The 21586-nt window shown below is 31.1% G+C and overlaps 3 protein-coding genes and 1 non-coding gene across 8 annotated transcripts in view; 2 read left to right on the top strand and 2 right to left on the bottom strand.

Annotated features, from left to right (window-relative positions):
* Window positions 1-897: 897 nt before the first annotated feature.
* Window positions 898-4046, bottom strand: LOC100649353 (acyl-CoA-binding domain-containing protein 5). The gene is made up of 6 exons (XM_003400671.4): window positions 3776-4046; window positions 2268-2461; window positions 2027-2189; window positions 1747-1886; window positions 1308-1658; window positions 898-1235 (listed from the first exon to the last, which is right to left on the bottom strand). Exons 1-6 carry the CDS (start codon window positions 3834-3836, stop codon window positions 1092-1094), a joined length of 1053 nt encoding a protein of 350 aa, XP_003400719.1. The 5' UTR covers window positions 3837-4046; the 3' UTR covers window positions 898-1091.
* Window positions 4047-4169: 123 nt separating this feature from the next.
* LOC100647638 lies at window positions 4170-8397 on the top strand. The gene is made up of 7 exons (XR_007226335.1): window positions 4170-4293; window positions 6139-6307; window positions 6395-6675; window positions 6981-7205; window positions 7312-7472; window positions 7555-7745; window positions 7837-8397. It is a non-coding gene; the product is annotated as an uncharacterized LOC100647638 (transcript).
* A 1490-nt stretch (window positions 8398-9887) lies between these two features.
* LOC100647517 (odorant receptor 4) lies at window positions 9888-14027 on the top strand. 4 transcript variants are annotated; one of them, XM_048412020.1, is made up of 6 exons: window positions 9888-10939; window positions 11033-11339; window positions 11519-11779; window positions 11921-13105; window positions 13194-13298; window positions 13535-14027. In XM_048412020.1, the coding sequence occupies exons 1-4, from the start codon at window positions 10723-10725 to the stop codon at window positions 12372-12374; spliced, it is 1239 nt and encodes a 412-aa protein (XP_048267977.1). In that variant the 5' UTR covers window positions 9888-10722; the 3' UTR covers window positions 12375-13105; window positions 13194-13298; window positions 13535-14027. The 4 variants fall into 4 exon arrangements, with proteins under 4 accessions (XP_048267977.1, XP_048267976.1, XP_020722203.1 ...); XM_003400816.3 differs by having other exon boundaries at window positions 9889-10939; window positions 11921-12284; window positions 12413-13105; window positions 13194-14027; XM_048412019.1 differs by having other exon boundaries at window positions 13194-14027.
* Window positions 14028-16508: 2481 nt separating this feature from the next.
* The window catches only part of LOC100646561 (zinc finger protein 423 homolog), a 133272-nt gene continuing 128194 nt past the window's right edge, over window positions 16509-21586 (bottom strand). For both annotated transcript variants that reach the window (XM_012316315.3, XM_048412013.1), the window contains 4 exons: window positions 19776-21498; window positions 18632-19570; window positions 18189-18413; window positions 16509-17993 (listed from right to left, as the gene is read on the bottom strand). In XM_012316315.3, the coding sequence (XP_012171705.2) occupies window positions 17616-17993; window positions 18189-18413; window positions 18632-19570; window positions 19776-21498 (3265 nt within the window). In that variant the 3' untranslated portion in view covers window positions 16509-17615. The remainder of the gene's footprint in view (window positions 17994-18188; window positions 18414-18631; window positions 19571-19775; window positions 21499-21586) is intronic.

The raw sequence follows: 21586 nt of genomic DNA, 5'->3' as shown, positions 1-21586 counted from the left end.
ATTTTGAAAGAAAGTTATATAATCGAAACATAAAGTAATTACAAGCAATTTGTATTAACCATTATCTGTTATAATATACTTATTCCAAACTAAAATTTTATATAACATTTTACTTTAAAAGACAAACTTATTTAAGGATTATAATCTACAAAGGTATACTGTTAGAGACAAAAATCTTTTTTTAACAAAATTTATTTTAAATCAATGAATTAGGTACAATTGAAAAAATGTAAAATACGGGTTATAGTACCTTACTTGTTTTACTAAAATTGTACAAAATGAAAAATATTACAAAAAGACAATTGTTATTATGATAATTGCATTGGTTAATAAAATATTTGTAAAGAATAATTACAAATAATACTTATTACAAATACAAGTAAAAATTATACATTTTTATACAATATTTGTACACGATTTCGTGATATATCTGTTCTCAATTTTAAAATTAACTAAAAAAAGCGAAAGGAGTACTTTATAATATTATTTAGAAAGTGATACTATCCTAAGTAAATTATAATTTCTGTTAAAAAAGCTATAAGTTTCAATAAATTCTATCTTTTTTTTTACTTTTAATCTGAATGTACAATATAAAATTTGTATATAATCTTTCTTTCTATATTACAATATATGAATACACATTACTATTTATGATACATATAAATTATCTTAAGTAAATATATATAATATACATTCATATATTATATATAATATGTATATTCAGTTAATTCATTGATTTTTAACATATAAACATACAGAGAGCAATCAAACTCTCTTCAATTCTCTCATGTTTAAAATAAATAAACTTTTCTGTATAATCACTGTACACATTTTATACTGTATACATTTATATGTGAACAGTTGATAAAATGAATTTTTAAAGTTTTGCTCAACTGATTACGTCTTCAAATGTAATCTGTATGAATCAAGAATCACATAGCAGTTTTGGCCATATACATATTTAGATTGTAGAAATATACTTGAACTGTCTTAAAAAATGTCTATATTACTTGAATTCAACACTGATTTGAATTCATCTAACAGTAAATAGTGGAATATATTTCGAGTGATGTAATATGGTAATGTTTAAATCACAGCCTTCGCTGACGATAACGTTGTGTTAAAGAAATCAAAAATTGCGCTATGAACGGCCATACGATTAAGATAGTGAATAATCGCGGTGAACACTCTGGTAAAGGCCACCATTTTGGGTATGAAGTTGCTGCAGTCTGCTTCTACAAAAATGATATATCATTGAAAGAAATAGAAATATGATAAAAATGTCGTTTTATTGTATTTGCACATACTATTGAAGGCGCCAATGCGTGTAATGTTTGACCTTCTAAACTGCGCACTCTAGCCGTTATTCTGTCTAAATCTCTTTGTAAGTTTTGCATAGTTATAGCTATTTGATTGAAAAATTCCTCGTTAGATTTTTCATCTTTTTTAACACGTTGTTTACTTTTTTCTTGCTTATTTTCTGTTAGTAGTTCTGTATAGCCATTTGTATTAGTGTATCCATTAATTAATTCTGAAGAGTTCTCTCTTTGAACAACTAACTCATTAACTTTATCAGTAGAAACATTTAAACCATTAACCATTTTTTGAGTAATATTAGTGGTTTTTGTTATGTCTTTTGGTATTCGTTCCGGAGCTGACTATGAATAAGAAGAAACAATTTCAGTTATAAGTTGGAAATAAAAATATGTCCAATACTGTGTACTGTTTATAATACTAGTAGCTTACTTCGACAGTATCTATAAATTCGTCTTCGCCGTCGGTATCTAGTGGACTTGCACTATGGCTAGTAGCTGGGCTGGTTTCTAAACTACTTGCAATGTGTCGAGTCATGTTACAACCTCTATGTGGTGATGTTTCTCTTGATGCTGTATAAGAAAAACTTATTAATAGAATTAATTTGTTTTAAACTTCTCCATTCTTTGATTGTTAGCATTGAATATGTTCATTGTTAATAAATTATCAGATCAGCAAATAAAAAATAAAATATATATTTACAAATACAAACCTAAGGGAGAACTGGATAATGGCATTCCAGGTTGTGAGCGCATACGTTCTAACACAGGACCAAGAAGTAATTCTAAATCTTCAGGTGGGACACTTTCACAAAATGAATCTAAACTGTCTAGAAAATTAGCCACTTTGTCTGTATAAGACATTGTTTCTACAATCTATTAAATTATAAATAAGTATTAAATTACTGTTACTTTATGACATTCAATAAAATTATAATAGTTTCTACAATCAACCTTTTTTAATTCTTCTACATAGTTATTCATAGCTTCTGTTCTACTCATATTGCCTAAGCGTGTCCAAGCTTCCCATTTTGCTTTTTTAACCACTTCCCAGAATGCTGGCTTTGGTTGTTGACATGATCCTTCTGTTGCTTGTTTGTAATATGCATAGAAACGTAGCATAACTTCATTGCTAGGTTGATATGCACCTGAAACATAATACATTATCAACAATATGATTATTAATATAACTTTATTAGTCTACAATTTTAGTTTCGTATAAAATTATAATATTCATACTTCCTGCATTTAATGCAAAAAAGTTTGTTTCTTCATTGTTATTGAAATTAATTGCAAAGTCAATGACTTGATAACATTTTTATTGTATGACCTTTAGTCAAAAAATTAAGAGATAATGTGCAAATGTACTCATGAATTAATTATCATTAATCATAAAAAAATATAGAGATATTAAATAAATCTTTGTAACATTATATATTATTAAGTTCAATTAATAAAGGATTAAATATTTAATTTTTTAAATAAATATTTACTACTTTTTTAACACAAAATTTATGTCACTAATAAATGAAAAAAGTTGATGATACAGCTTTGGATAATTATAAGCATATTTGTAATTTATTCAAGAAGGATATTCCAGTTTCAAACATAAACTGCAATTTATCCATTCTACTCTGTTAGAAAGTGAAATGAGAACACTCACACATGCACTTGTAATAAATGGAAAGTATATATACATATTTATGAATTTAATCATAAATATTTATGATTTAATGATAAAAATGTACGTTCAAGATAATATCAAAATCTAATCTTTTATTTGCATAAAAGCAAAGAAAATTTCTTTTTTACAAAGCTTATATTTATAAATTATGTGTGAAAAAAAGATTCAAATTTATTCTTTTAACAATTATAAAAATTTATGTGACATACTTAATGCAATTTTTACCAGTAAATAAATATAAACATACTGTTTGTTATATAATGTAAATCACATACAAATAAAAAACGCTTATTATTATTCTATTTTGTATCTAATTACAAATACTCAGGAGTATAAAATTAACGACAACACACTTCAATAATTCTGAAATTTAATATGTTAGAACATTATTAATAATCTGAATACATTGAAGAACGGTATGAAACAATGTTTTCGTTTTCAGTCTCAACAAAATAGATATGTAAATACTTTACTTGATTGCACGAACTTTGTACTACTTCACGTTTTCGCATAAAAACTAAATCTCATAAATGTATTTGTTGCTAATTAAAAAAAACTAGTTTAACAAGTTTCGTAGAACTGAAAAAAATGCCGAGAAAGAAAAAAAGAGTACAACATAACAAGTTTCATATCAATGTCATAAAACGCTTTGCATTAAATATAATAAAACAATGATGTAGAGACGATGATATAATTAAGTACATCATTTAAAAGCATCGACAACTCGAAGAATGATATTAATTATCATAATTCATTTTAAATGTCTTAGAAAATTTACCATTCTTTGGTAAATTCCTGATCACATTAACAGCCGCCTGAAACTGTTCTTCCGTCGTCATGGCAAGATCCGCAGTCTTTGAACGGATAGATATTCACACTCACTTTGTTATAACCTTATTTTTTTTGTTAACTCTTGACCACCTTTCAATGACTCGAAGTATTTGTTTTCGATGTAACAAGCTAAAAAACTAACTTGATGTTTTCTCTAAATTAAATGGACAATTAAGTTAAAAACGAGGCATACAACGAATGACAGATCACCGATTGATGACTGGCGATCGTCCGGTGATCATATACGCATGATGGCGCATGCGCGTTAAATGATCGTCGACCAAAGTTTAACCCCTTCCTTTTCGCTGTTTGCCACTGCCAATCGTCACCGCCAGACCACCAATTGCCTTTGGGATGTCACGAAGGTAGCGTGTGTGCGATTTTCTAACGTGGTGACATCAAAGTAACGTGTAAAATATCCTAAAAATCCTTACTTTCACTTAACTTCGCATAACTTTTGAATCAGTGAGTTGTCTTAAAAACTTACATTTTTGGATTTTATACATTGGAAAGTAAAAAATCCAGAAGAAAGGCAATAATATTTTGTCTCCTACAGTAAAGTTCATCCCCTAATAATAAATTTTCACTAGAGATAAATTGCCATAAAACAAATTGTTTAAATCATTTACATAAAATAAGTTATTTATTTGTAATGTGCATGATAATTTCAGATTTAGATGTTAGTTCTCATCTATTTTTAATTAATAAGAATTTCCCTTTTTTCATATATGTATTTCTTATCAATTGCAAACAGAATAAATATTTGTATATGAATATTTCTTGAAATGGTTTTATTTACCTTTAAGTATATTAATCTGTAAATGCTACAAACATCAATGCTAAAACACGCGTATTTACTACTATAACTAGAATTATAGCAAAGTGCAGAATAATAATAAATTAATAGTGGATTGTTGTATGAATATATTATATATAATTATGTGCAAATGGGGATATAAAAATATATGTTTGTAATATATGTAATAAATTTTGTTAGTAAATACATAAAACATTTATTGCTATAAAATTGTTAGAAAAATGTATCACTAACATGGAATAAAGCTATTTTACAGTATAAGAATAAATTAAAACTAAATACATTTCTGTTTATCTTTTGCAAAGATAAGTGTACATAAGTGTTCATTTCTGTACAGATATATCACATATTATTCATTTTATATACACATAATGAAACTATTCATATGTGTTTGAAAGTGTACTATTATATTTTATGTAGTTATTAGAATAGGATTATAGGATTATACAATGTATAAATATTCAAAAAGTATTGAATAATGTATAGGTGGTGCAATAAATACAAATACAAATACAAATATATGAATGGGTATCATGTTTTATATACAACTATTGTCTTAAATATAACATAAACTTTTAAAATTCCCATAAGAAATCAACAATTAAAAATGTATACAATAATCTTTTGCAAACACTTAATTTTATTACTATGTAACAAAAAATAATATTCTTTTTGGCTATTATGTCTTTTACATGATATATCTTATACTTTTATAAATTAGTAAATCGTTTTGTAATTTTAAAATAAAAAATTACAATTTTATATGCTTAATACACCAAAATACCTTGTACTTTAAAGTTTTATAAAAATCTGGAAACTCTATAATTTGATTCTTAGCAACTTCTTTATATCAATAAGTACTGTAGAAAAAATATACAAATCATGCTTTCGATATATGTATGTTTAAATAAAAATCAATATTGTTAATCTTTTTAGAATAAAGACCGCTTTCACTGAAGTTGAGTATATAAAGATACCACTTTGTCTTTACTAAATATTTTCATTTCCATTAGATACACAAAGAATTCTACTAAATACTGGCAACATTTCTATGTTGTTTAAATGTTGTCTAGAGGAAGTATGGTAATTACATTAAAAAGAATATATATCATTATTTGGTAGTTATATTAATAAAAACATATACCATTATTCGGTAATTATATTAATAAAAACATATATCATTGTTATCTTGAAGCATCCTTATATTAACATTAGGTATTTTATCTACTATTTATAGTACAAGGTACTAATAATATATAATCATGCAGAGGTTCTTCCTACAGGATAATTAACAGTATTTGTAGAATTGAGGCAGAACATTGTTCTCTACAAGAATTATAATTTAACAAATAATCAATATCATTAACTAAATTGTAAACAATATATACCATCGAATGTGTAAAAACATTTTATAATATAATTATTATTAATTATATTATAATTAGGAAATATTCATTTTGTATTTATTTTTTGTATTTCAAAATGTTTTGCAGACTCTGACAAACCAAACGTATTTTCTACTGTACATACATTGACAAAGGAAAAATCGGTACTTTTAACTATTTGAGTCTCAAGTCCTGTTTTCCCGCTATGTCATAGGCATAGTAGCCCACTGTACAGGGACATGTACATGAAACAGTTAATCACAGCATGGATTTGTAGGTAAATGCGTTTGGGTTAATATTTATTTTTCGGCCGCCGTCAGGCATTACGTTAATACGAGCTAATTTATGGTAAATTTAACTACAGTTAGAGATAGTATGGTAAAATAGAATTAAATTGGTGGCCAGCAAAGGACTAAGTCTGAGGGGAGGGTCACTTCTATGATGATATATTCGCCGATCCTCTGCGCAAAATTTTGTGGCGACGTTTTTTGCATCATAATAACATGGATTTGATGACATAGTTGACGGAAGCGATCCAGAGACAATACATTTACATAGGAGGTAAACGGAAGCCGAGAGCATGTGAATGTTGATCTGTGCGGACCAATTAGATGATGGATAGAAGCAATATGGCATCAAAATAAAGTGAGGTTTTACCAGAAGTTTTACATAGTCACTGCGATAATTATAACTTTTGAACCAGTAGACTTTTCACCTGAAAACTTGCATTGTCGAAACCTATATATAGAAAGCTATAAGATTGCAAAGAAGTGTCAATAATTTATTGTTCTCTAAAGTAAATTTTAATCTCTATATAAATGAATATTGAGAAATTTATATTTTATACATGAATTTATCGTAAAGAATATCTGTTTTTAAGTAAATTCGTAATTTTTACAGTTAATCGATATATGTTCTGCGAAAGGTATCATTCGCATTTTATTTTATAGATTGAACTTTCCTAAGGTGGAAATGGTTTCAATCAGTCGCGGCCGCGGCCGTGGATGGGTTTCAAATGATAAGAACTCATTACCAAAACCAGGGGGATCGTTATATGCTGATGATACGATTTATACAAATCTTCTTAATCTTATAAACCTTGTGAATAGTGAAAACTTAACAGAAATAATTGAAGATATTGCGAAATTGATTAATGAGAATAAGCAAAACCTAAAGTAATATTGCAAAATAGAATGTTTTGTTTTTATATATATCTGCAAAGTATCTATTTTAAGTAATTTATGTTACTTGATCATTTTAATTGATTTTAACTGGTTGCAGGGAGATACTCAATAAACTTTACTCATATGCATTAGACAATACTGACTTTGTGATGAAATTATTACTTATATGCGATAATTCTAAAATTATAAATATACGTGATTCCAAAGGTACAACTTTAAAGGGATATTTAGTGAATCAATATCAGGAAGATTATGAAAGTAGGTATCACTACGTATATTTAAAATTAAAAACTTGTAAAGGTTAAATTATATGCTTCTTAATGTCATTTTTAATTTTTAGGGAGGAAAGATTTGAAGAAAGAAAATGCAGCTCAATTTTATAACCATGTTATCTTGTTTTCTAAATTCTTAAGTTATATTTGATGTTCATTGAAGGGCTCGTATCATATGTTTGGATGTGCATTTATAGATTATTTGGAAATGCTGCTGGAAATAGCTTCACCAGATGATGTCCAATTTTTTACAGAAAAAGTATGTATTTAAAGTCTATTGTTTTAATATTTTATCCTTTAATTTTATATTTCTGTTTAATGGTTTAATTATTATGATATTATGTTTTCAGCTTATTGTACATGGACAAGTCCTCAATACCATTTGTCACAACAAACTGAAAGATTTAATGATCATTGCAAGACAAGTCTTACTCAAAGAAAATCTACCTCTTACATCTCGACAATTTTTATTGTATGGAGTAGATTTAGAGAATAGGAATTTTGGTCAACTGCCTACAAATTTGCAGAAATTTTATATGTCGTAATTTAGTGAAAATTTTATAGAAAAGGATAAATATATTGTTGATTTCCTAATAAATATGAATTTAAAAGATACTGATTGCAAATGAGAATTTTATTCAAGGGAATATTGGCCTTGATTTCGGAGGACAATTTTATAGTCGTGTGATACAATAGTTATTAAAAATATAAATATGATGATTAATTTTAGAGCATCATTCTTCAACAAACAAATTAGAAAAGCAGAAGCTTTAGTCTATGTCTGCAAATAATGAAGGTTTAAGAGCGATTTGAGGTTAGGAGCGACAGTTAAAGTTATAAAATAAACAGAAATTTAACTAAGTATATGTAAAAAGCTGATGTAAAAGTTAATAAATATAAGTTAACAGGGACTGAGATAATAAGACTGGTTATATATGGTTTCTATCTCAATTAAATGTACTAAACATTTATTTGAAGAATAGTTGCATAATATTGTTGATGAAACTTTGACGTTTCAAAATTTTCCTGATGAACACTATACGTATTTCTTTTTATATTATATTATTTTTTTATATTAGATTATTAAATTATATTATTTTTTATATTATATTAGATTATAGATTATAGATAACAAAAATTAAACAACCGATACTATCTTTGTGTTGTAAATTAATTACAGTGTAAGCATAAAATTTCCAACAATATAATTTTTGTGATTAATTAGAGTAGAATAATGGAACAAAGTACATGTAAGGTTTACACGATATTTACTAGTAAAAAAAAAGTATTTCATTACATATTAAATATTTTATATTTAAAATATATTATATGAATGTATGTAATATTGAATTAATGTATTATTACTGTGATAGTCAATTAGGATTGTAATTTATACATAAAATGAAAACCTAATTTATGTAATCATTGTGAATATTTCTTTCATTTCAAGTAAATAATAGACGATATAATTTTCAACAAAATGGAAACATTTTTTATTCTTAATTGTTTTCGAAAAGTAAGTTTCATATTACTGTAATTTGTTGTGAATTATTGTATATTTTTCTATATTTTTTCAAGAAAATTTATCAGTTTTGTTAGTGATAGAGATTTTTATAAATCGAGTACGGAAAATTAATAAACTTTTATAATTGTTGTACAAAGCTGAAAATATCCCAAGAACCCTCACATACAACTTTTAATGGAGCTCTTTTTTAACAATTTTGCGGAGTGTCTGAATGAAACTGATGATTTTTCAATCAATTTTGCTTTTTCACATAATTAATCTGCATTCTATGCGTACGTATTTGAAAGTTTATACTTTCAACTGCGTCCACGTACAATTTTGGAGTTTCTGTTTGCATATTCTTGGTCAGTATAATAGGTCGATATGATTCTCGAATCTTTCTCTATTTTATTTCAGGTAATTTAAAGAAATCTTTCATCATAATTGGCGTCTATGTGTTCCCCTACGTGAGTGAACACAGCGCACTGAACTCTCGTACGGAAATAATTTTGATAAAAACCAGGATTTCCGTAAAAGCAAGCTTAACGGTGATGATTCTTGTATTATCTACAGTTGTAAGTGGTTTCGTACGTATGTTTCTAGATAACAAATTGGGTAGAAAATAGTTTGACGTACTTACCGATACTCGTGCTATTAACTTTTAATCTCCTCGTGTTTTATGGGTTACAATCACACTCCAATCATCCTTTTCTCTTCACTCCAATCACATTTTTGGGTGAAATGTTCACTGCAAATATGAAAAATATGACTTCATTATTTGTAAGTTCGCGTAACGCTTTGCTTGCTTTCGCGATTGCAAAATCTTATCATCCTCTCTTAGATTTTCTTAAATATAATCGGTCAAAAATTTGTGTATCTATCGAATTTATACTATTTTTGTGTTATTTCCGGTAAACAGAAATCCAACGCTCGATAAAAATGCGATAGTGCACTGAGCTTCTTTTTTCAATTTCACAACAGCTTTACTTTGCCAAGGAAGAAAAGATTGTTGTAAGGTGAATAAACCTCATAAAACTATAACTTATATTATGTATAAAACGTAAATTAGTTACAAGCTACTGTATAGTTACTTTAAGATTCATTCATCCTTTGTAATTTTTCATTCTATTATTTCATTATGTATTTTCATCATGTTTAAAAACAGCTAGTATTCATAAATGAACTAAGTTTATTCAAATATGTTATTTTTACGTATTAACTATTTTATCTTACGTACGTCGATAAAATAAAGTCTCATTTTTTGGACGATACCAGAGAGACGTGCAAATACAGACTACCTTTTTCATACTAACTCTCCTAAACAATCTATTACCATTCAACGTATGCTACCTATGATTAAAGTTTCAACGTCGGAAGAAAATTGTATCAACTTACATGTCGTTCCTACTACTTACGACATCAATTATTAATTAGATCATAAATCGAAAATAGACGAAATGAAAAGGAATATGTACGAAATGATGACATCAATAGAAGGAATGCATTATTTTCTCTTTGGAATTACAAAGCTCTGTTTCTGATACAACAGTTCTTATCCTGATAACATCAGTGTTGAAAATACTTCGGCTGAAGAGGGAAAGCGAATAAAACCTTATGTTTTAGTATTTAACCTATAATATTGACATAAAAAATTCCCTATTGGGGAACTTTATTAAGACATATACGAGAAAGGGTTTTAGTCGTAGACGTATCCAATTTCATATGAGCAAAGATGAAAGAGCTATCAAATACATTCGATTATTACATACTACCGAACAAAATCCTTTGTAGTATAGTTGGAATGTGGCCCATCGAACAGGAAAGTTCGACGTGTACCAAAATATTTTCATATGTCCGTTTAACATTCACACTAGTATCACTCATTAGTGTTTTTGTGCCCGAAATTATGTTGATAGCAGTGAATTGGGGAGACATAGAGATTCTGGCAGGTAAGTCGCAGTAGAATCCACTTATATCTGACATTTTTTGAACGAACTTCTATTTTCTGGGAGAATAATAAATTAAATACCTTCTCGAATTAGGGGCAGGAAGCATTGTAACCACGCTCGGACAAACGTTGTTCAAAATGTTTTACCTAATAGCAAGAAGAGAAAGATCGTATATGCTTTACTACGAAATAAAAAGTTTGTGGGATACTGCCAACGATTCGAAAGAAATACAATCTTACACACAGTTCGCTTATTGGGCACGTATTTGTACGATAGTTTTTTATTCATCCTGCGTGTGCAATGTGATCACTTTTTCCAGCGCTGCAGCTGTTGATTATTTTAGATTTGACTACAACGCTAGTGGTACAAGTAACAATCGACATTTACCTTTTATCGTCTGGTAAAGATAATATTTTCTACTTTGATTTTCTTCGTCGTTGATCACAAAGCGAAACTAATAGAAATATATTTACTGCAATGTTTAGATTATAAAATATTTGTTGTCGATAATGTTTATTTTATTTTATTTAGACCTAAAATTTATTATTCCTCATTCACTATGCTTAATCTCGTTATTAGGTACGGCACAGACATTTCAGCATCTCCCAAGTTCGAAATCGCTTTCATTTGTCAACTTTTATCAGCCGCATTATCTATCACTTCAATCGCTGGTTTGGATTGCTCATTTATGACCACGATGTTACATGTGTCTGCTCAATTTAAATTAATCAATACCTGGATCAGTAATATAGGAACTGAAATAAATTGCAATCCAAATTACAAGCAAAAGATAAAGGTAGATCTAACGAGATGTATTCGACATCATCAGCGAATAATACAGTAAATATTTTTCTACTTCCAATCTTGTCTTATTTCTAATTTTATTAATAAATTTTTTGTAATTAATATTTTGTATCACCATTAAATCGTACCGATTTCTCTTCAATTTGTATATTTGACGATAGTACTACTTCTATACAGTGTGGTGAACGAGGTGAATAATTTATTAACACCTATCGTTTTCCTGCAAATTCTTACTAGCGGAATAGAAGTTTGTTTAAGTGGGTATGCAATTCTCGATACCGGGAAAGCAGAAGCCGATCTAGTGAAATTTATATGTTATTTCATTTCCATGGCGGTACACCTCTTATTATGGTGTTGGCCTGGTGAAATCCTCGTTCAAGAAAGTCAAGAAATAGGTCATGCAGTCTATTTCAATGTACCGTGGTACGATTTACCGCCAATTTATCAGCGATACCTTTGCCTTATGATTGTTAGGGCGCAACAATATTCCAGTATTTCAGCATTAACTTTCCAAACGTTGTCTATCCATACATTAACGGCCGTGAGTAATTTGAACGAAGTATTAAACCGTGTAGAATTTAAAAATGTAATATTTTTACGTCGAAAAAGAAATCAATTCTTACGAGATTAGAAAGTAAAGCAATGAAGGTATAAAAAGTTTGATTTCAGGTATTCAACACAGCTGCATCGTATTTTACCTTATTACAACAGATACAACAAACGTAAACTTCAAAAAGACGAGGAAGGCAATCTATAATTTCGCTCGTATTAAAAACAATTCCTATCGAAAATAGTCGGATGTACATCCATAAACGTATAGCATCTTCATACAATTATCCTGTAGTTAATTAAAAGAGTAAATGTTCACTCCTTATCCTACCTAACATTATTCTTCGATTGAATGTAGATCTTTTTTTTATTTAACCAATGTAATCTCCATCGTTATTTACATTACATAATGTTTACATACATAAACTTGGCCTTAATATTCATATCTTGTTATGGATCTAGATTAATAGGTTGAAGCTTTCCAGGAACAAGTGTATAATTATGCAAATTGCTATTGTGGGATTATGTCGTATTACATTACATAATAATGGCAGACAGTAATTCAATTTCTGGAGTTTTATAATGAAGCTTTGTTCCAGTCTGTGGAATACTGACATTGTAACAATAGATGATTTATGTTCTGCCTCTCATAACCATATTGACATTAGGGTCGCTTATTATACCTGCTCGGTCTAATGAGAAGGACAGGTTGTAATGGCTTGACCGGTATTGTTGATTGTCCTTGTGATTTTTTGTTTTAGATTTTTTCCCAACATACCATCGTTTGGACTTTTAGTTCTGAAAATGTGGAAGGTAATTGGGAGATTCCTTTGGTTATACCTTGCTTGATGATGATGTCATACATGTTTTAAGTAGCTATTTGATTCGCTTTTTCTTTTAGGTTTGTAAGGGAAATTTTGGAGAGATGATTGACTTGGCTGCAAGTTTTTCCAGTATCCTATTTGCAGCATTTATAATTTACGATTGAAGACTCTTTTATGTTACTGTGAGCACCTTTTTTATATTTGGTCAATTTCGTACGTGGATAAAACGAAGCCTTATTTTTTGGCTGTCGATATGAGAGATATGTGCAAATACAGACTAACTTTTTCATACTGACTCTCCTAAAAAAATCTATTATTATTCAACTTATGCTACTCATTGTTAAAGTTTCAACGCCGATAGAACATTGTAGCAAGCTACATGTAATATCTATTACTTATGGCATTAATTATTATTCAGGACACAAGCCGAAAATGAACGTAATAAAAGTTTGGAATACGTCCAAAATAATGACATCAATATTGAAAATACTTCGATTGAAGATTGAAAGCGAACAAAATTGTTATGTTTTAGTATCTAATCTGTAATATTGATGGACACAGATGAATTTTTTCATGACGAATATAAACAGCTAACTGATTAAAAGACTTTTGTCATTTTAAGATAGTCATACATTATATTTAATGTACATTTTCACATGATTTATATCTAATATTTATATCTTATTTATATTTTTATTTTATAATTTTATATTTACATCTAGAGAATTCTTAGTGCTACACGCACTTAGATATTTATATAAATTAAATGTAATAACAAATATAACTTAATTCTAAGTTAAATAATATATAATTCATTCTTATTTGTACAACATAATTGTTACGCCACGAGGCTTACCACGGGCTGTATTTTCTAACCGTCGCTCGCGGGTCCTACGATGTCGCAGTCAGATCGTCTTATCTGACCGCCGGATCATATACAATGTATCGACGAGCGCATAGCTGTCGCCAAGCAGCGAGCTCTCGAAACGTCGAATTTTGTCCGTTACGTTTTCCACGCAAGAACAGACATACGAGATCATAGGCGCGAACGGTGGCGTGACCTAAGTATAGTGGGGGTCGTCTTAAAAATGAGACAAAGAAATCATCTAAAGTCGATCAGTTCCTTGTGACGCGTCGAACGTTACACATTGAATCGAATCTAACACATAACGTCTATCTCAAGCTGCGAAGTGCGATAGGTCTCGTTATAAGCAAACCGCTAACCAAACCTTGACTGTTATCTTTTTGTTTTTAATTGTTGATCTTTGGTTGAACTTGTTGTTTCGTTATTTTTATTAAACTTTTATCAACCAACCCAGTGTAGTTATTCGTATACACTCAAACCTAACCACCTCTATTCTCGTAATAGAAATAGGGGATCAATCAGTTCGTGGCGTCGATTGTTTAATCGTAACGAGAATTTACGACTCTCGTTGACGCGTTATCTCGCGATCGCGTCTCTCCGCGAACGGTTGAAACAATAATTATTATACAAGCATTTCTTCTATACTATAGTATTATAGTAAATACTATTAGAAATTAATAGCCACTATTCTTACAATATTAACAGAATTAATAACTTTTTTAGTACTTCTTATAATATAAATATACTGAAAATCATAAACATAGCTATAAAACATTTAGAACTAACAACAACTAATTTTCTTGATGTGGTGAAGATTTCGTGATTCCTGTTGCAGTTTCCTGATGTTGCAGCAAAAGCAATTATACAGCACATAAAAAGAAATATTACTTTCCCTTATCTTCGAATATTTTAAATTGAATACAAGAGAGTTACAACTGTGTTAGGCTTTAACATTTAACAACGAATTTGGATAATGACCATTTAATAAAATTAGGAAAAAGAATTATGGGCACATTAACCAGTCGAGAAGAAATTTTCGTCAAATTACACGAATTTCTCATCAAAGACAAGAAGACGAAAGACGTCCCGTAAATTGTTTCATATATTTTATACACTCTTAAAATAAATGTTATACATATACATACATATCATAAATATATTATAAAACATATTGTTGATATTATATTACTATGTAGAAATTAAATATAAAAGAATAAACTAAAGTTTATAAGGATCAGTTAACAAATATATTGTATTACACGCTTATAACATTAGTTAGGTAAGATGGATTAATAATCGTGAAGATATTGCTAAATTTTAACTTTTATATAGTATATATATTATAAAAAGACTTTAATACACGTTCAATGAAAGTTATAATCAAGGTCATAATCAAGTGACTGGTTATTTAATAGTCTGCCCAGCATTTCTAGAACTACTAACTTCAATCCTTCAATGAGGCGTATCGCACGAGGGACTTTAACATAAAATTTGGGAAGGAGAAACTCAAAAAATAGCCTTACTTGCGATTAAATTAGTTGTAAGTTTGAATAATTCACCTGTCCTAGTCTCACACTATTTATCTCTCCTATTGTCGTTCACATCATCTGTCTTTGTCGCACACTGTCACTCGTTCTTTCTACTATCGTCTGTATCGTCTGTCTTTGTTGCACACTGTCCATCTTTCTTTCTATCGTTGTTTGCTTCATCTGTCCTTGTCGCACATTGATGCTTTCCTTGTGTACTACGAATCCATGTGCTGCCATCTAGCACGAGCGGTAAGATCCGTAACTTGGTGTATCCGGCAGTAGATGGCGACACATTACATGTTCGTAGACAAGGAAAGCATCAGTGTGCAACAAGGACAGAGTAAGGCCCGAGTGGAATAAGGAAGGCATCAATGTGCGACGAGGACAGATGATATGAACGACAATAGGACAGATAGACAGTGAGGGACTAGGACAGATGAATTATTCAAACTTACAACTAATTTAATCTTAAACAGGTATAATAGTTTGCATTATAGTCTCTCATTAAAATACTTCTCATTAAAAGATTGGTATCGGTAATTCTAGAAATACTGGGCGGGCTGTCAATTAATTAATCACTTGATTAACTTTTATTGAACGTTTATGAAGATCTTTTTATAATACACCAGTAACAAGAGTATTGCGATTCTACAATATTTCCGCGATTGCTAGCTTTTCTAATTTTTCTAAACGGTTATTATCCAAATGTTAAAGGCCAGTAATTGACAAACAACTATCTCATAAACATTAAGCACAAACATATTGCTATTAATTGTGTTGCAATCCTGGAACTAGAAATTACTTACATTATAAAAGATGAGGTCATCTTCTTCTTATCTTTAAGGAAAGTTGTTAAGTTTTATCTGTCATATGTCTGAAAAAGGATAGTTAATAATTATATAATAACAATATAAATAATAGTATAACACTATTTTATCGTTTAATAATTAGTTTAGGTATCGTTAACTAAAATGGGAAAGGAAAAGCGGTAAGAGCTGTTGATTTAGAACAATAATTTATTTTGTAAAGAACTATCTTATCAACTAACTAAGCCTAGTGGACAATTTATTGCATTCTGCTTACTTTAAACAATAATCGCCGCTTATGGTATCGATCAAAGTCAATAAAACGCTGACTAACAATACATTCTAATATTATTCAACGTATTTACAAGTTGTATCTGCAAATAGACGCTCTTTTCATCTTTTTTCATTCCTTTAATAAGAAATAACGTTGCCTTTATGTTACAAAGTTCGTCCAAGTTGATCGTAGAATATACACTTCCTATGTAAGGAGTATCATATTATGCAATATCAACTCCAACAGTTGTTGGACGATGAAATTCAACGCTGCGATTTATAGTAAAAATTTAACACAAAATAAAATTACATATTAACAACGTAAAATTCACGAATATCTAAAGTCTAAAATAACAAAATATAATGTAAAATATTATCCACATTCCAGATTTTTTATTATATTATATAAATTATTTAACATAATATATAATAATAAATTGAATTGCAATGTATGCTGTACCATAAAATAAAATTAGGCTTGCAATCTAACGCAAAAAATTATCTTAGGGTAATAACAATCTTGCATAATCTATAATTATCCTGAAGATCAATTATTGATACAATAAAAATTCACGTGAACTATGTAAATATAGAACATTCTTGCAAAAATACATTAATTAAACATAATCCCAAATGTAATATTCCTCGCAGTAATTTTTCATACAGCATCGGAATGAAATTTTATTAACTACTAACTACTAACTAGTAACTCTAAATTAATAAAATTTAACTGTATAATAAAAGAAATAATAAATTACCCAAAAGGATAAATCAACATCTTATCACTCTGCCTATTAACCCCTTCCCGTACTTTAGCGAGTCAGACTCGCGATGAAGATTTTGGCCCAAACATGAATATCGCGAGTCAGACTCGCTAAAGTACGCGAAGGGGTTAAAGGTAAAATTAATACAAAATCTGATTTAGTCCAGGAGTATGTCGGTAATCTCGTCGTTGTTCATCTTCGTCCTGGACCAATTTCAAGATAATTATTTAAACGTTTTACTTCCTCGATTAACAAATAACGATCACGATTTCATCTTTTCTGCAGCAGATTCCTCCACAAGTTCAGTTTTTAATTTCGTCTCAATTTCTGCTTGCTTGTTCGCCTTTTGATCGTTCTCTTCCACTTGTTCGTCCACGTTGATTTCTTCTTCTTCGTCTGCAACTATTTCTGAAACTATTTCTTCCTTTACGGTTATTTCTTCACCACAGTTCCTTTCTTCAGCGTCTCTTGCTTTCGTTTCCCCAGTATTTTCTGCCTTGTCATCCGGTGAACACGCATCTCCAGGTCGATGAAATGTTAGCATGTGATGGTCCAATTCTGCTCTGAAGAAGAACTTGAGCGTGCATTGAGAACAATCGTAGGGACGAGCACCCAGGCCATGCTCTTGAAGCATATGGCTCTAAAAATGAAAGATTAAGGTTATTTGGAGTCTTTCTATAAGTATAATTTGACATTGATAAATTAAAGTTGTAAGAAACTAAGAAATAAGAGCGAAGTTTCAGAAGAAATGAAATAAAAGTTTTTGTCGAAATAAAATAAATATTTTCAAAAATAATGATAGTAATCAGATGAAGAATGATGCTTCTTATCATACCTGGAGGCCGATAGGAGCAGTGAAGAGAGACTGGCAAATGTAACAGCTGAGAGCGGCACATCCTGCAAAAGTGTGCTCTATCAAATGGCTTTGCAATTGTAAGGGACTGCTAGCTTCAAAAAGACACAGATGACATCGTAAAGCCTCTATGGAAGTTTTTCCGGACATCTCCAGCTGTTCCTTCTTTATATGCTGTTGAATTTTTGCTTCTGTTGGCAACGATATCTGAGAAAAGAAACAAATGTTTCCAGTATTAAATTCCTAACGCAAAATTTTATTATTATGGTCTATTTATTATTATCTCTGTTACCTGACACTCTATACACGTATACGTGTCCGGCATAGATCCAGGTTTCTCGTATTCTACTAAATGATGTTTTTCCACCTCTTTAGAAGTTTCAAACTTCACCCCACAACCCTGACAATCTTTTGTTATCACTTACCTCGTTTCTGTCTTCCTTAAATCTGTTCTCTGACTCCCATGTATCCCTTGATCCATCCCATTGTCCATCTTTGTTATTGGATGCCCAAGTACCGTCACATTTAGATCTAGCAGGCTCATAAGGTGAATTCAAGATAGGTAAACCCTGAGAGTGACGAATGTAGCATGACTTGCAGACCCTTAAAGACTGTCCTCCACCGCTTATATGACTTGGAGGCAAATTGACAAAGTCATCAGCTAAATAATCTCTTAAACAAAGGCAACAGCTAGGATTCTGGTTCTTTTGGTTGGGACTGGGGCTGGATGTTACACTGTGAGAACCAGTAGAAGCTCTCAAGTGGTGTCTGGCGTGAAGACGACACTCCAAATCACTAATCAATGTCTGTCTACAAACTACGCAAGCTGCAGGGAGATGGGGAAGAGAACCATCTAATCTTTGCTGAGGATCCACGTTCTCCAGGCTATGTCTTTGCACATGTTCCAGAAACTGTGACTCTGAAGCTAGATTTCCTCGACAAACGATGCATGTGTCACTTAATTGAATCTTGCAATGTTTCTGCAATTTATGTTCTGCAAGAGTTGCCCCTGATGGACAGACTTCGTCGCATATGTTACACTTGTGCCGACCACCAGGTTCGTTCGATGCATGTTGGATCCTTGTGTGGGACTCCAGGTCAGTTCTAGAACGACATACTTCCCCGCAATATGCGCAAGACATGCTGAGATTTGATATGGATTTGTTTGGGAGCTTAGATGGAGTGTGAGCAAGTTTCTTGTGGGCTTGCAGTTCTGCCTCGTTGGAAAACTCTCCCCTTTCACAGAGATCACACTGCTGAGCAGATGGATTTGAGTAATGTGGACGTTTATTATTATTATCGCGTTGGTTCAGAGAATTGTTGTTACTGGAGGCTGGAGAGCGGCCTCTCTTTTGAGATTTGCCCTGTAATTGGAAAACATTGGTTAAAGTTTGAGAAGATGAGAAGATTAACTAGATTAGAATCTGAAGAATTGACTTTATTAATTAGATATATACTTGCTGTTTTCTTAGAAGATATTGAATTAATATTCGGTAATAATAATATTAAATGCTCTAATCTAGATCAAGAAGCATTCTTTTCTTTACTCTTTACTTAAACATTACGTACTTCTTCCTGTAATCTGGGTAGTCTATCAATCCTTCCATTCTCCCGAGAATTATTCCTTATAGCACCTTGATGATCACTAGAATGATGCACTTGAGCAATATGCCTGTCTAGTAAAAACTCCACAGCAAATCCCTCTCTACAAATTGGGCACCTGTATAAATTAGCAGAGTGGCTAGCCAAGTGGAGCTGTAGTTCCAGCTCAGAACTGCAGTAAGTTCCACAGAAAACGCATCTTGGTCCTGAATTTCCAGTTATTCCCGGAGTGGAGGCCGGACTTGTAACGATAGGATTGTTGTTAGATACTGTAGGTGGTGCATGAACATTTCTCACATGGCTTGCCATTTCGGATTCACTTCTGAAGAAGCTTTTACCCTCCCCTGGCGCATTTCCTGGTGAATTTTCATTATTAGACACTGTGCAAGCATTGCATCTATAAATACTGCATTCTTGACTGTGTTTTACAGCGAAATGGACCTGTATTGCCACTCTAGAATCAAAAGTATCTCTGCACAGGGCGCATCTATAGAGATGATGAGCATGGCTGTCAAGTAAATGTCTTTGGAGGAGGTCCGGATGGGGATACAGCTTCTTGCAAGCACCGCAAGCATATTCTTTACTAATCTGACTCAAATAATGCTTCGTCAAGTGTACCAACATGTTCTCCCTATCTTGAAAAGTAGCTTCACACTTTGGACAAGGATGTCTAATAACGTCATTTCTATGATCAGCCTGAAGATGTCTAGCTAGGTGTTCTCTGAATGACTCGAAGTCTTTCAATGCAGCTCTACATTGTCCACAAAATAGCGTACCAGCTGTATAATTGCTGACTGTACTGGTGGAATGCTTGTTGGTCAAATCAGCTGGCTCAGAAGAAGTTTGCTCCCTATATTTCTGATTCCTCGGACTCTTAGTTTCGTTGCTTCCATTCATCTTGGAATCTATATAACTTTTAACCTCCAATGGATCTACTCTTCGATTCTCACAATGTTGGAGGACATAGTGCTCCGCGTAGGCTGCTGCAGAAGCACAAGGAATGCCGCAGAGAGGGCACATCATTAAAGTAGAATTAAAACCATCGGTTCTATGAATTGAGATCAGATGATCTCTCAAAGAGTCTAACGTAGAGAACTTCATAGTACACTGATTGCATGTAAATGTATTTTCATAGTGATCTTTCTCAATAGATCTCTCTGAATCATCCTGATACTTTCTTTCCTGTTCTTTAGATGATCCTTCTGGTCTATCCAGAGTTTTTTCACGTTGATAACTCATCTGTTCGTTGGTTCTATTTGTTGATGGGGATACTGCAACAGTTTCTCCACTAAGGATAGCTTGATGCATAGTATGCACGTGCATTTGCAGCTGTTGCATGCAACTAAAGGAATCTCTGGTACAGTACATGCAAGCTAATTTTAATGGTGAACTCAAAATTGGAGTTGTCGAAGCACTTCCTTGGGAACTTTTTAAGCCAGCCTTTGGATTCAACAAAAGGTTTAAAGATGGCGATGGGGAGCTTGGTACTGGTGGAGACGATGTACTATGAGAAGACACGCTTCTTCTACCATAATCAATGTCTTGAAGCCTGGAAGTTCCTTGGGATTGTTTTTTGTGAGACTGCATGTGGGATGTTAGAGCGGCTGCTGTGTTGTAACCTCTGGAACATGCTGTGCACTGATACGGCTTCTGGGTGTCGTGGGTCTTCATGTGGATCTTCAGATGATCGCTGGAAATTGAACATATACTTTTCTAAAAAGATGACTATTATACTAGATATCGATTAGGAGAATTTCAGAAATTTAATAATCTAAGAA

The sequence above is a fragment of the Bombus terrestris genome, chromosome 14, assembly GCF_910591885.1.
Source record: "Bombus terrestris chromosome 14, iyBomTerr1.2, whole genome shotgun sequence".
In the NCBI taxonomy this organism is placed as follows: domain Eukaryota; kingdom Metazoa; phylum Arthropoda; class Insecta; order Hymenoptera; family Apidae; genus Bombus; species Bombus terrestris.
Note: the sequence above shows the minus strand (reverse complement) of the source record. Positions and strands in the feature narration are given on the sequence as shown.